We start from the raw sequence: 12,610 nt of genomic DNA on the forward strand, positions 1-12,610 counted from the left end.
TATAGCTGCTCAAAGAATGCTTTTGAAAAGCTGTTTTTTCTGCCATGCTTAGAAGAGCATGGAAAAAAGGAAAGAGAGGAGAGGGAGAGAGAGAAACAGAGAGAAAAAAGGAGGGAGGATCACTTGTCAGTTGCTGTCAGTAAACCTTCGCTTTTTTCGCAAATGCAGGTGGATAACGTAGTAAACAAAGCTGATACTGTGTGTCTCTCTGCGTGCCTCTGTGCGTTTGTATTTGTAAATGTGCTACTGTACCTGCCTTTGTTTTTGTTCCAGGTCAGGCAGGCCTGTTGCCTTCATCATGTATAAGCCTCCATGATTTAGTTCCAGTAGTAAAGCTCACCTTCTGCCCCCACATGGGACTTCTTTTCCCCAGAATGATAGAAAAGTTAAGAAAACTTTGTTTGAACTGAAACCAAATCAAAGAATCATGGGCAGAGTATATTCAAAATATAATATAACAGCAGCACCTTTGACCTTTGCCCTTGTAGATAGGGGTTCAGTGCTCTATCACTGCTGCTCCTCTGGACAGCATTGTGGATCAACTACTGTAAGAGCATGTCCTAATTAAACAAAAACTTAATTTCACTTGAACACACTGTGCTCCACTGGTCCAGCGCTTGGTTATGTTTCTTCCAGACCGTCTTGAACAGCAGGTTCTGCGGGCCACCACCACCGGGCCCAGTTCTATTCGGCTAAACTGGAACGTGATCCAGTCTGCCCGTGGATACCGCCTGGAGTGGAGACAGGGGGAGGGTGAGATAATCATGCAGAACCACTCTCAAACAATATGTCAAATCACATTCAGCATGCTACCCATTAAAATAGCACTAATTGCATATACTATCTTTTCCCACTGTTTTCACTCCTCCACTCAATGTGACCAGTGTAACCACTGCTATTCTGTCCTCCGACCACAGGGGGCAGGGTACAGAGACAGTCCTTTCCCAGAAGCACCTCAAGCTTTGAGCTGACAGGGCTGCAGCCAAACACAGAGTACCTGATCACCCTCTACACACTTTACGAGGGCCGCGAGGAGGCCACGCCCGTCTCCACCTCTCCGACAGGTCAGAAGGAAGGGCCGCGCCATGCTGAAAGGGAGCGGTATTTAGAAGATTGGTGTCTGATGAGAGATGATCATATAGAGTGTATTTCACGTGTTCTGTTTAGTCACTATTTAGGTCCAAATAGGTTGGCGCTCAGTAGAGACTGCAATATCCCCAAATTGAAGATCATGGAACAGGGGCAGTGTGTGTGTGAATTCTTCTCCTGCCGTGCTTGCAGTGGGACAGCCAGTAGGCCGCATATCCAACCTGCGTGTTGTGGAGTCTCTAGGCAACATCGTCCGACTTGGCTGGACTGGTGTCGCCGGGGCAACCGAGTACCGGATTATAATCTTAAATACTGAAAGTAAGTATTCCTTTCCCCACAGGAAGAAGCCCATGTTCTTCCAATGCCACCATGGATGTACATTGCTCCCTGTTATTGCTCTATATATCAAAATGGAATAGCTCCTATTTTTCACATACAGTATGTAGAGCCTCTACATACTATCTCCCAAAAAGGGGAGCATTATATTGCTCAGACGCAGAGCAGCTGACAGCACTTGAGGGGAATTGTTGGCCGTTACTGTGTTTGTTGGTTTGTGATGTTATTGCTTGAGCTGTAGTTTATTGAGGTGTGCTGATCTTATGCATGTCACAAGTTGCTGAACACTGCCCTGTGTCTGTGTATGCTGTCAGCCATTTACAGAGGAAAGTGTCTTGACTGTCAGTTGATAGTTGATTGTCTCTATCACAGCGGGGACTGAAGAAACCCGCAATATCCCCGGAAACCAGACAACCCTTGACCTACAGGGTCTCTCTGAGGGTGTGTCGTATGGCATCAGTGTGACCGCAGTGGTGGGGGACAATGAAGGTGACCCTGTCACAGTGACCATCAGAGCAGGTGCAGTGTTTTCTCATCACACACACACACACACACACACACACACACATACGCATGCACGCACAAAGGTCTGACTGGTCATCATTGGAGGTTTGCATACGTTTACTTGATCTTGAATGTCTCATGTGCATATGTGTCTATACCTGTTTCTGTGCGGTGTGTATGCCAATTCATGTCCCAGCCTGTGAGGCTCTGTGAATGTGTGAATGGAGCTAGTGTTCTTGGTTCGCTACTGGTGTGTGGTTGCCGACACACCAAACAGCCCTCGCCTTGTTTAATAAATTGATGTCAGTCATTGATGCACAGTAATGGACTGAAAGACAGCAGTTAAACAAGCCCCGACAGGGAGCAAGTGGGACAGTGCAGATGGCAGGTGTCAAGGTTTGGCTGAGATGAAAGAAAAAAGAACTGCTGTTGCTGTTAGGTGTAATTCACAGTTACGTCATGGCAGAAAGATTAAGTTCAGCTACAGTATGCGTCATGTTGTCTTGCCACTACCACCCGTGATGCCAAAAATGATGCCCCTCTTCTGCCTCTGGCAGAGCAATCAGTCGACAGGGTAACCAACCTGCGAGTGACAAATGTCAACAGCCGCCGAATCAGGATCGCCTGGGGAGGGGTTGCTGGAGCAACAGAATATAGGGTTACCTGGAGACAAGGCAATTGTAAGTGAGGAATTTACTAGGCTTTATGTTTGTTATAACAAATTTATGTGCTGTATTAAATTGCCAATACTAACAGAATTAGAATCAGCCTGTAACTTTGTGTGTGTGTGTGTGTGTGTACCTGTGTGCGTGTGTATCCCCTAGTTGCAGAGCAGTCCCGCACTGTAGAGGCAGACTCCACTATCTTTACAATTGAGGGTCTGCAGCCAGGTGAAGTGGTGAATGTGGGTGTTGCTGCTGTGATTGGCCAGCGAGTTGGGGAGGCGGTGACACTCACAACCAGGACCAATCCGCACGCCGGGGGTACTATTTCTGGACTGCGAGTGGTGGACACCACTGCTCGCAGGATACGTATCACCTGGGCACCTGTCTCCAGGGCAAGTGGCTATAAGATCACCTGGCGCCATGGAGATGGTGAGCAGAGCAAACAGGACATACTCTTTCAGTCAAAATTAGAAAGTACTCTACAATTTCCCCTTCAAGAGCTACTGAATGAGAGTTAGTGCAGCAGCGGTCCAGTCTATGCAAAAACGTAACTAGGCTTGTGTGCAAAGGTGTATAGTTGCCCAGAATTATTTGTATTTTAATGCCCTTATTAAATATTTAAAGTTAACATGTTACTTCACTCTCCTCCACCTGCCATTACCAATAGCACCATAATCTTGTATCTGCAGATGTGGAAGACTCCAGCACAGTGGCTGCAGACACCACATCCTTCACCATTGACGGCCTCCGGGAAAACTCTGAGTACAGGATCGCAGTCTCCTCTGTGATTGGCTCAAGGGAAGGACCTCCCTCCTACGTGAACGCCAAAACAGGTACAATTTCTGCAGACTTTTTGTGACCTGTCTGTCTGAGGTCTGTGCCTGTGTTCTGCAGCTTAAACTGTGTCCCACTTTTCTCTCCTGAGGTACAGAGCAAGTCGTGGGAACAGTGACCGGGTTACAGGTACAGGAACCCCACGGTGAGGTTGTGAGGCTGACCTGGGTTGGAGTCCAGGGAGCGACTGCATATCGGGTGATTTGGAAACGCACTGATGGTGAGAGACCTCTCTCTCTGTTTTTTCCCTTTCCTCATGTGGTCACCAGTGAACTTAGTAGATATTTCTATACAAGTAATTGCCAAAACAAAGGAAACACTTGCGTAAATGAGGTATATAGACTCTACTGACTATGAAACAGTTGAAATATAAATGCAAATATAAATGTAGGGCATGAGCAGACAGTTTGATCAACAAAAGTCTGTTGAGAACTTCACAGAGAGGGATACTATGGTTGAGTCCCAGTCCATAGACCCCTTATTAAACCTAAAAATGCATTTTTGCAAGTAAACGTAAATTAAAGTGGTGCAAAGAACACAGGCAGCATATTGGAAAACAGTCCCATGGCACAGTCGGTGACACCGCTGTCTCTCAGGGGGGCCGGAGCAGAGCCAGCTGGTGGGGGGGAACGCGACGGCGGTGGACCTGAGCGGGCTGGACCCGGGGGCACAGTACGAGGTGCAGGTCATTGCACTGGTCCAAAATCGGGAGGGATCGGCTGTCTCTATCAGGGTGGTAACTCGTGAGTACCTGAAGTGTCCCATTCTCTATGTGACAGATTATTCATCAATAATAGTTATCTTTTTATCAATCTGCAGTCTGTAGTGCAGTATTTTATCCAGGTATTTGTGCTGGAGTCACAAAATATACAGTCACACATAATTTCAATCTAGGCTTTAGCCACTGCACCATTCCAATATAGTTTCATTCCAGACAGTCAAACATGTGTTGTGACATTTTGGGTCTTTTTGCGTGGTGATTCATATTGTGTTGCCCTTGGTTGGGATGTTGTCTTTCTGTGGTGATGATGTGTCATTTTGTGTTAATGTGTCTTATGATGGCGTCTCTCTGTGGTGTTGTTGTGTTGCTTTGTGTTGTTATGTCTCTTTGCGATGACGCTGTGCTGTGTTGCTGTGTGTTGTGTTGCTGACAGAGAGGCTGTGGTGTTGTGTTTTGCTGCCGCGCGGTGTGATGTCTCTTTGCGGTGATGCTGTGCTGTGTTGCTGTGTGTTGTGTTGCTGACGGAGAGGCTGTGGTGTTGTGTTTTGCTGCCGCGCGGTGTGATGTCTCTTTGCGGTGATGCTGTGCTGTGTTGCTGTGTGTTGTGTTGCTGACGGAGAGGCTGTGGTGTTGTGTTTTGCTGCCGCGCGGTGTGATGTCTCTTTGCGGTGATGCTGTGCTGTGTTGCTGTGTGTTGTGTTGCTGACAGAGAGGCTGTGGTGTTGTGTTTTGCTGCCGCGCGGTGTGATGTCTCTTTGCGGTGATGCTGTGCTGTGTTGCTGTGTGTTGTGTTGCTGACAGAGAGGCTGTGGTGTTGTGTTTTGTTGCCGCGCGGTGTGATGTCTCTTTGCGGTGATGCTGTGCTGTGTTGCTGTGTGTTGTGTTGCTGACAGAGAGGCTGTGGTGTTGTGTTTTGCTGCCGCGCGGTGTGATGTCTCTTTGCGGTGATGCTGTGCTGTGTTGCTGTGTGTTGTGTTGCTGACAGAGAGGCTGTGGTGTTGTGTTTTGCTGCCGCGCGGTGTGATGTCTCTTTGCGGTGATGCTGTGCTGTGTTGCTGTGTGTTGTGTTGCTGACAGAGAGGCTGTGGTGTTGTGTTTTGCTGCCGCGCGGTGTGATGTCTCTTTGCGGTGATGCTGTGCTGTGTTGCTGTGTGTTGTGTTGCTGACAGAGAGGCTGTGGTGTTGTGTTTTGCTGCCGCGCGGTGTGATGTCTCTTTGCGATGATGCTGTGCTGTGTTGCTGTGTGTTGTGTTGCTGACAGAGAGGCTGTGGTGTTGTGTTTTGTTGCCGCGCGGTGTGATGTCTCTTTACGGTGATGCTGTGCTGTGTTGCTGTGTGTTGTGTTGCTGACAGAGAGGCTGTGGTGTTGTGTTTTGCTGCCGCGCGGTGTGATGTCTCTTTGCGATGATGCTGTGCTGTGTTGCTGTGTGTTGTGTTGCTGACAGAGAGGCTGTGGTGTTGTGTTTTGCTGCCGCGCGGTGTGATGTCTCTTTGCGATGATGCTGTGCTGTGTTGCTGTGTGTTGTGATGCTGTCTCTGCGGTGATGTTCACAGCGAAGCAGGCGGACTCGGTGGACAGGGTGGAGGGCCTGCGGGTGCTGGAGTCCACCCCAGGGGTGCTGCGTCTCTCGTGGACAGGAGTGTCTGGAGTGTCAGGATATCGCCTCTACTGGAGGTCATCACTGGGTAAAGAGCCAGACTGTACAAGTCTGCAACACTCTCACGCACACATACTCAGCCACACACATGCTAACTCAAACACAGACACACACTCACACACACACACACACACACACACACACACACTCATACTCATACTCATACTCATACTCACACTTATACACATAAAACTCATGTCAGCTATTGCCACAGGATATATTTAATCACAACGTTAAACTGGCTGCAAGCATCTTTGACCAGTTAGATTCAATGCATTCTCAGTGATTTTTAAAAGTCTGTTTTTTCACAGATTTAGTGGGAGACAGTAAATGCTTTCCAAAATGCACAATTCAAAATGCACACTGTCCTGTTGCTGGCTTACTTTCACGTACTCGCTCAGACATACATTCATCCCTGCTGGTTTCAGGCGAAGAAGAATCAAGCCGTCTGATTGGCAGAGATGCAACCTCGTTTGATTTGGATGGGCTGCGGCCTGGGCAGCGCTACACGGTGCGCCTCGCCGCCGTCCTACGCGACAGAGAGGGCGAGGCCTACACCATCACTGCCTTCACGGGTACTGCACCATCTCGTGCTGACACACAATCCCAGTCCCCGTTTTGTCCCCACATTGTCACATACTGTGCTGGTGTGCTCTCACCATCCAAATCACTCCCATACTGTTCTGCTGTCCCGCAGAATTTGCACATTTTGTATTTGCACATTCTACCGCTCAGTCCTGCATTATGATGCACTGAGCATAAGTATGTTGTAATTACTCCCTCTCCTTGTATTTCCCTTTTTTGCATTGGCTTCCTTCACCACCAATCGTGTCCTCTACCCCACCTTGTTTCTTCAGCTCCCCTGCAGCCTGTGACAGGCCTCCGGGTGGCTGATATTACCCAGAACTCTGTGCTGCTGGGCTGGATCCCACTGGCTGGTGTCACAGGGTATCTGCTGCGTTGGAGGGATGAGCGAGGTGAGAACCAGTGCAGAGTAAAGACTGTCCACTAGTGTAAAGATTCTTTCTACCCATAACTGAATATACGGTTAGTGTGCCAGAAACCAAACACTAAATGGTTTACGGTGAAAACTCAATGAGACTGTGACTTGTGTGTGTTTTCCTGCTCCAGATCGTGGGGAAGGGCAGTCTCTCACTCTCCCAGGCTCATCCAGCTCGTATCGGGTCACTGGGCTTCGGCTGGGCCAGCGGTACCGCTTCACCATTCAGCCCATTTTCGATAGAGAGAGGGGACCAGAGGCCTCTGTTCAGGAGCGCACAGGTGACCTCTCCTCTCACATTCACACCACCCCTCACGTTCACCTCCCACATTCCCCCTCTCTGACTGCCATCTGCTTGCAGATCTGACAGTGACGATGTTTGTTGCAATGTCTCTCCTTTTCTCTTCCCTCCTTCTCCCTCCTCCCCTCACACTCTTCCTCTCTCTCTCTCCCTCCCTCTTTCTCCCTCTCTCCCACGCTCTTCCCCCCTCTCCCCCCTCCCCTTACACTCTTCCCCTCTCTCTCTCTCCCTCTCTCCCACTTCCCCCCTGCCTCAGTGTGTGTGGACGGCCGTTTGGACGTGGTGTTTCTGGTCCCTGCCTCTCGGGACCGGACGGGACTGGCGGATCCTCTGCTCTCTCTCCTCGCCAGCGCGGCCGGATCCCTGACCACCATTGGGGCCCGCGACTCTCAGGTGAGCAGAGGGCCACACCGTCCTCATCAGCTTCTTTATACCTGGTGCAAAGTGCAGTGCTTGAAAATAGGTCGCTAGTCAAGCATTACTCGTAAGCACCCTTAGTCTTTTTCAGGTACATGTCATGTCAGCTTTCAGAATATGGGAGCTGAGTAGCTGAACTGTAATTCTGATTAATGGTGTAATACCTGCATTTGCCAGGTGGGGATGGTAGTGTACAGCTCACAGCCCAAGGTGCGGTTCTTGCTCAATCGCCATAGCAACAGCGAGACCCTGCTGCAAGAGATCTTGACCACGACCTTTGATGAAGAGCCAGGAAATGCCATAGGTGTGGCTTCTTTTCTTTGACTCACCCTCATCATCCCAGCATGCCCTTTGTTGTGTTATTGTGTAGTGCTGAATGACCACGACACAAGGATTTCTGCATTGCTATTCTTGTGTCTCTGTCTCCCCCTGCAGGCCAGGCAGTGACCTTCGCCAGAGAGTACCTGCTCACCACCTCTGCTGGTCGCAGACCCAGGGTTCCTGGTGTTCTGGTCATTATTGCAGATGGCAAATCCACCGATGAGCTCGTTGCCCCTGCTGCTGCCGTCCGGGCCTCTGGTTTGTCCACGCACAAAACATGCCTCATACCCATGAACTGCACTCTACTGCTGACAGTGCTGTACCAAACACACACCCCACCAGATGCCCATGAACACCCACATCTGCGCATGCACAAACACGTTCCCCCCACACGCTCATAGACACACCCTACTGCACAGCCATAGACATACTCTCTTTTACACACCACTAACACACACGCACCGCCAAGCCCCCGTTACACACAGTAACACACGTCAGGGTTGGTGCCCACAAACACACGTTGCGCGACACGTCTAATCTGATTTTAAATTTTACTGGAGTACTTTAAGGGTGTCTTTCTTTCCTCCTTTCTCTCTCTGTCTCCCTCTCTCCTCCTCTCCTTGTCTCGCTCCCTCTCTCTCAGGTGTGACGGTGCTGGCGGTGGGGCTGGGGCGTGCGGACTCAGAGGAGCTGCGGCGCGCAGTGACTGACGGCAGCACGCAGAATCTCCTATACAGACGCGATGCCGCCCTGCTGGGCCGCCTGCACTCAGAACTGGCAGAGCTGCTCTGCGGGCTGGCACGAGCCCCCGGACCGGGCCAGGTCAGGGCGATGGACTTCAGTCAGCCAGGAAGCTGAGCGCTGCATCAGTTAGTCCTAACAGTTAGCTGTCAGTCAGTAAGCCAGTGTGTCAACAAGTCAGCTAAAGTGCCAGTCAGGTGTTCTATCAGGACTTCAGTGTCCCAGCTCATCAGTGTGTCTGTCAGAGTGTGCGAGTGTGTTTCAGAGTTTCAGAGTGTGCTGTATTTGGCTTTCAGGGGCCCGGAACAGAGGTGTGCACAGTGCAGTGTCCACGGGTGAGTCCCAGCAGTGGATCTGTCTGTATTTACCGGATGCTCTACAGCCTGAGTTAGTTTTCAGCACCAATATTCTGCACTTTGTGGGCTCTACTGTGTCCCATTGAGCTTTTAACTGAAGTGATAGATAATTGACTTGTAGTATGTTCTCTCTCTGTCTAATTTCTCTCTGTATCTGTCTTTGATTTATCTCTATATTTGTTTCATATTTGTCTCTGATTTGTGTTTTCTGTTCTCAGGGTGAGAAAGGGGAGCGAGGCGAAAAGGTAACAACCCATTTATGGCATTCTGTTAGCAGCAGTCATGACCTGCTTAATGTGGCTCAATGTGATCAGTATTATCAGTATTGTGATCAGTATCATCTGTTTTCATGAGTTATTAATCTGAGCTGCGCTAATCACTTGTGCATGTCTCCTCCAGGGGGAAAGGGGCAGAGACGGACTCGATGGACGAAAAGGGGAACCCGTAAGCGATGTCCTCCAAGTGTGACAGACAGCATGATTTCACTCCGGATTACTTCATGTTGAATATGCTCTCATAATTTCAATGAAGTTTCATTTCACTGAATGTGATGGTGTGTGTGTGTGTGTGTGTGTGTGTTTGTGCGCATGTTACAGGGTAGAGATGGCTTGCCGGGGAGGGAGGGGCCCCGAGGCCCGGAGGGCCGGCCAGGGCAGCCAGGCCTCAGCGAGGGGCCTTCTGTGCGAGGGGATAAAGGCGAAAGGGTGAGCACCGAGGGAGGATGAATGGAGTGGCATTTTTTACTGGGTTTAAAAAGCGCCCCCTTCCGTTATGGTCACTGGTGTCTTCCACATTGCCCCTGCTCCCCCCTCCTGCCAAGTCACTTTCTCCTTGTTACCTGAGCTTAGTTTGATTTCTGTCACCAAGATTTCTGTGCCATTTAGCAGATGCTCTTATCCATAGCAACGTACAAAGCAAGAGTACCAAGTGCATCTAATAAAGTTGCAAGAACAGCAATACATACACACTTCTGTTATGCACACAACTATCTGAATCCAAACATGTCAGCCCATCAGTCTACATTGCATCAGTGCGCACTTCTACCTCACTTGGGCACAAATCCATTCAGTACTAATGCACTGATCCAAAGTTGTTTAGTCTGGATTGGAGTACAAGGGAACTGTGATTTTAAGGTGATCCCTTTTTTTAAAGAAAAGAAAAACTGAAAAGCTGCTCTTTCCAATCAAAAAATAATACAGCTTCAACAATCAGTGGAAAAAGAGTATTTAGATGTTTTGGAAAAACAAAGCAAAAAATGTAAACTGTAAAAATGACTGCTGTAAAAATGTTGACAAAAATAATTTATCACAACGTTTTACACATCCCACTCACATTATTTTTGGTGGCACCATATGTTTACCAGAACAGTTATTTGATGCCTCTGCTTCAGTTACTTCCGTAGTGTTAAAATATGTATCATAACTCCTCAGTGCCTTGGATACTTGCCCAGCTTTTGGTACACTTTTTATGTCATGGCATCCAGTGGCATCATTTACGTGACCAATGGTGCCACCACTCACCACCATTCACCACTTCACTTCACTGCTTAAGTAATTTAAATTTTCATGTGAATACAGATATTAAAATGCATATTTTTGGGAGAAAACACCTTGGCATGTTGGCATGTCAGCCTTTGAGGTACTTTTTTAAAAAGTTTCACTGTACACATGCAGAACTCCACTGTGTGTTTAAACTCAGCCTCTGTTGTCTCCTGTGATCTCTTTCTCTCACACTGTCTCCAGGGCTTTCCGGGACTGGATGGGTCTCCGGGTCTACCCGGGCGTCCCGGGACCCCGGGGCCTGCGGGTGTGCCAGTGAGTATGGAACCATGGAGCTAGGCCCCTGGGGGAAGAGAGTGTGCGTGCGTGTATGTGTGTGTGTGTGTGAGTGTGTGCACGTGTGTGTGTGCGTATGTGGGTGTGTGTGTGTGGACCAAATTTAGGAGGGTATCTCTCACTGACTCAGCACTAAGTTACTTTATGCTATTAATGAATATGCTGGGTATGTGACTTATTTAGTATGGTAATGAAGTATCTTCCTGCTTTTGACAGGGGTCTCAAGGGCTACCTGGTGTCCGAGGAGACCCTGTGAGTATCTTTTGACAGCTGTCAATCACATCCGGTCTCCTGTGTGTTTATTTGATATTTTATTAGTTCATTTTCAACTACACAATGTCGGTTGTGCACTGTATGTGTAACTCCCATCTCTCCTTGTGACAGGGTGAGCCAGGTGTGACAGGACCACCAGGCCCAAAGGGGGAGAAGGGAGATAGGGTGAGTGAGTGTGACACCCAAACATTGAGTAACTCTCCAGCCCCAAACTCTGTCAGGCTCGTTGTGACATTAGGAAAAATTCATGTTTTGTGGTTTGCTGGCAGTATGATTATGTAGAAGTGGTTGTTGTGTGTTTGCTCTTGTTAGGTATTCTATTAGCGTGTAATTTTTGCAGTGAGCTTATATATAAAATGTTTACATGATGGTTGCAATATTAGAGTGATATATTTGAGTTGTCACGTTGGGATCTAATGCCCAGGTATACAGTACATTGTGCAATAGTGGTCTAATTCTAGGATGTGATGTTTACATCCATTACCTTATAGAGTATATGTGCATATTTAATGTGCAGCTATGACCTCGTAGATTGTGATGTTGGAATGTAATTCTCAGGTATGTTGTTGTAGAATATGATGTTGGGGTGTAATGTACAGTTGTGGAATGTGATGTTGGGGTGTTGCTGCTGTTTCAGGGGGACTCTGGGTCTTCTGTTGGGCCGGGTCTGCCAGGACGGAAAGGAGAACCTGGGATTCCTGGAATACCGGTGAGAAACTCTATGTGTGTGTGTGTGTGTGTGTGTGTGTGTGTGTGTGTGCGCACATGTGTGTGTGGGAGGCAATGCAATCTTTAACATGTTACTGTAGTTTCATGGTTACACCATATTTTATAGGGAACCCCAGGTCGCCCAGGGAGTGATGGAGCTAAGGGCACCCTGGGGCCACCAGGGCCCCCTGGACAAGATGGTCGCCCTGGGATACCAGGCACCCCAGGGCTTTCCATCAAGGTCAGACCTCTTTTCCCTGTGTATATTTGTCTCCACAAAAACTTACACTAAAGAATGTAGCAGTCATTGGTTATGCATGCTTCAGTAGTGCTTGTCCACTTTGTGTGTTTCCAAAATGTTTCAAGAATTGTTTAGGCTTCATTTGGGTATCACTACTTTTAAAGGCAGAGAATACAGAGAAAAAGTAATTTGCACTTGTGAGTGGTTTGCTGCTTTTGTATGTTATGAGCATTTTGTAGGGAGATACAGTATAATTTATTTTGGTACTACTGTGTATATTTTGTGTTAGAATGACCCTATGCATGTGAATTGATGTAATATAACAGGAGAATTGTTGCAATATTGATTATCAGTAAGGTTGCTCAGTCATGGTTTAATCACCTCGTAATCTATAATGGTGAATCCTTGCATATTAAGACAAGTATGCAGTACGTTTTCACAATCATTATCAAGCTCCCTAACTAGTTAGTTAACAATTTGGCTATCCGACTAAAAAATATCAACCTCGTGAGAAATAAAGAGTAGTCCTTGGTCAAGTTTATCTGTCCAATGTACAGGCACTAAGCAGAAGTTCTTGTATTCTCAAGTTGATTTATGTAGCTCTTGAAAA

At 48.0% G+C, this 12,610-nt stretch overlaps 1 protein-coding gene across 1 annotated transcript in view; it reads left to right on the plus strand.

Annotated features, from left to right (window-relative positions):
- The window catches only part of col7a1 (collagen, type VII, alpha 1), an 82,541-nt gene that overhangs the window by 23,907 nt on the left and 46,024 nt on the right, over nucleotides 1-12,610 (plus strand). Inside the window, exons 13-36 of the mRNA XM_036532813.1 lie at nucleotides 637-753; nucleotides 918-1,064; nucleotides 1,282-1,407; nucleotides 1,798-1,944; nucleotides 2,487-2,609; nucleotides 2,754-3,023; nucleotides 3,284-3,427; nucleotides 3,520-3,648; nucleotides 4,025-4,200; nucleotides 6,676-6,784; nucleotides 6,939-7,088; nucleotides 7,365-7,501; nucleotides 7,703-7,829; nucleotides 7,961-8,104; nucleotides 8,490-8,663; nucleotides 8,897-8,922; nucleotides 9,162-9,188; nucleotides 9,343-9,387; nucleotides 9,540-9,647; nucleotides 10,686-10,757; nucleotides 10,995-11,030; nucleotides 11,163-11,216; nucleotides 11,689-11,760; nucleotides 11,887-12,000. Of these exons, the coding sequence (XP_036388706.1) occupies nucleotides 637-753; nucleotides 918-1,064; nucleotides 1,282-1,407; nucleotides 1,798-1,944; nucleotides 2,487-2,609; nucleotides 2,754-3,023; nucleotides 3,284-3,427; nucleotides 3,520-3,648; nucleotides 4,025-4,200; nucleotides 6,676-6,784; nucleotides 6,939-7,088; nucleotides 7,365-7,501; nucleotides 7,703-7,829; nucleotides 7,961-8,104; nucleotides 8,490-8,663; nucleotides 8,897-8,922; nucleotides 9,162-9,188; nucleotides 9,343-9,387; nucleotides 9,540-9,647; nucleotides 10,686-10,757; nucleotides 10,995-11,030; nucleotides 11,163-11,216; nucleotides 11,689-11,760; nucleotides 11,887-12,000 (2,774 nt within the window). The remainder of the gene's footprint in view (nucleotides 1-636; nucleotides 754-917; nucleotides 1,065-1,281; nucleotides 1,408-1,797; nucleotides 1,945-2,486; nucleotides 2,610-2,753; nucleotides 3,024-3,283; nucleotides 3,428-3,519; nucleotides 3,649-4,024; nucleotides 4,201-6,675; nucleotides 6,785-6,938; nucleotides 7,089-7,364; nucleotides 7,502-7,702; nucleotides 7,830-7,960; nucleotides 8,105-8,489; nucleotides 8,664-8,896; nucleotides 8,923-9,161; nucleotides 9,189-9,342; nucleotides 9,388-9,539; nucleotides 9,648-10,685; nucleotides 10,758-10,994; nucleotides 11,031-11,162; nucleotides 11,217-11,688; nucleotides 11,761-11,886; nucleotides 12,001-12,610) is intronic.

The sequence above is a fragment of the Megalops cyprinoides genome, chromosome 7 (assembly GCF_013368585.1).
Source record: "Megalops cyprinoides isolate fMegCyp1 chromosome 7, fMegCyp1.pri, whole genome shotgun sequence".
Lineage (NCBI taxonomy): Eukaryota > Metazoa > Chordata > Actinopteri > Elopiformes > Megalopidae > Megalops > Megalops cyprinoides.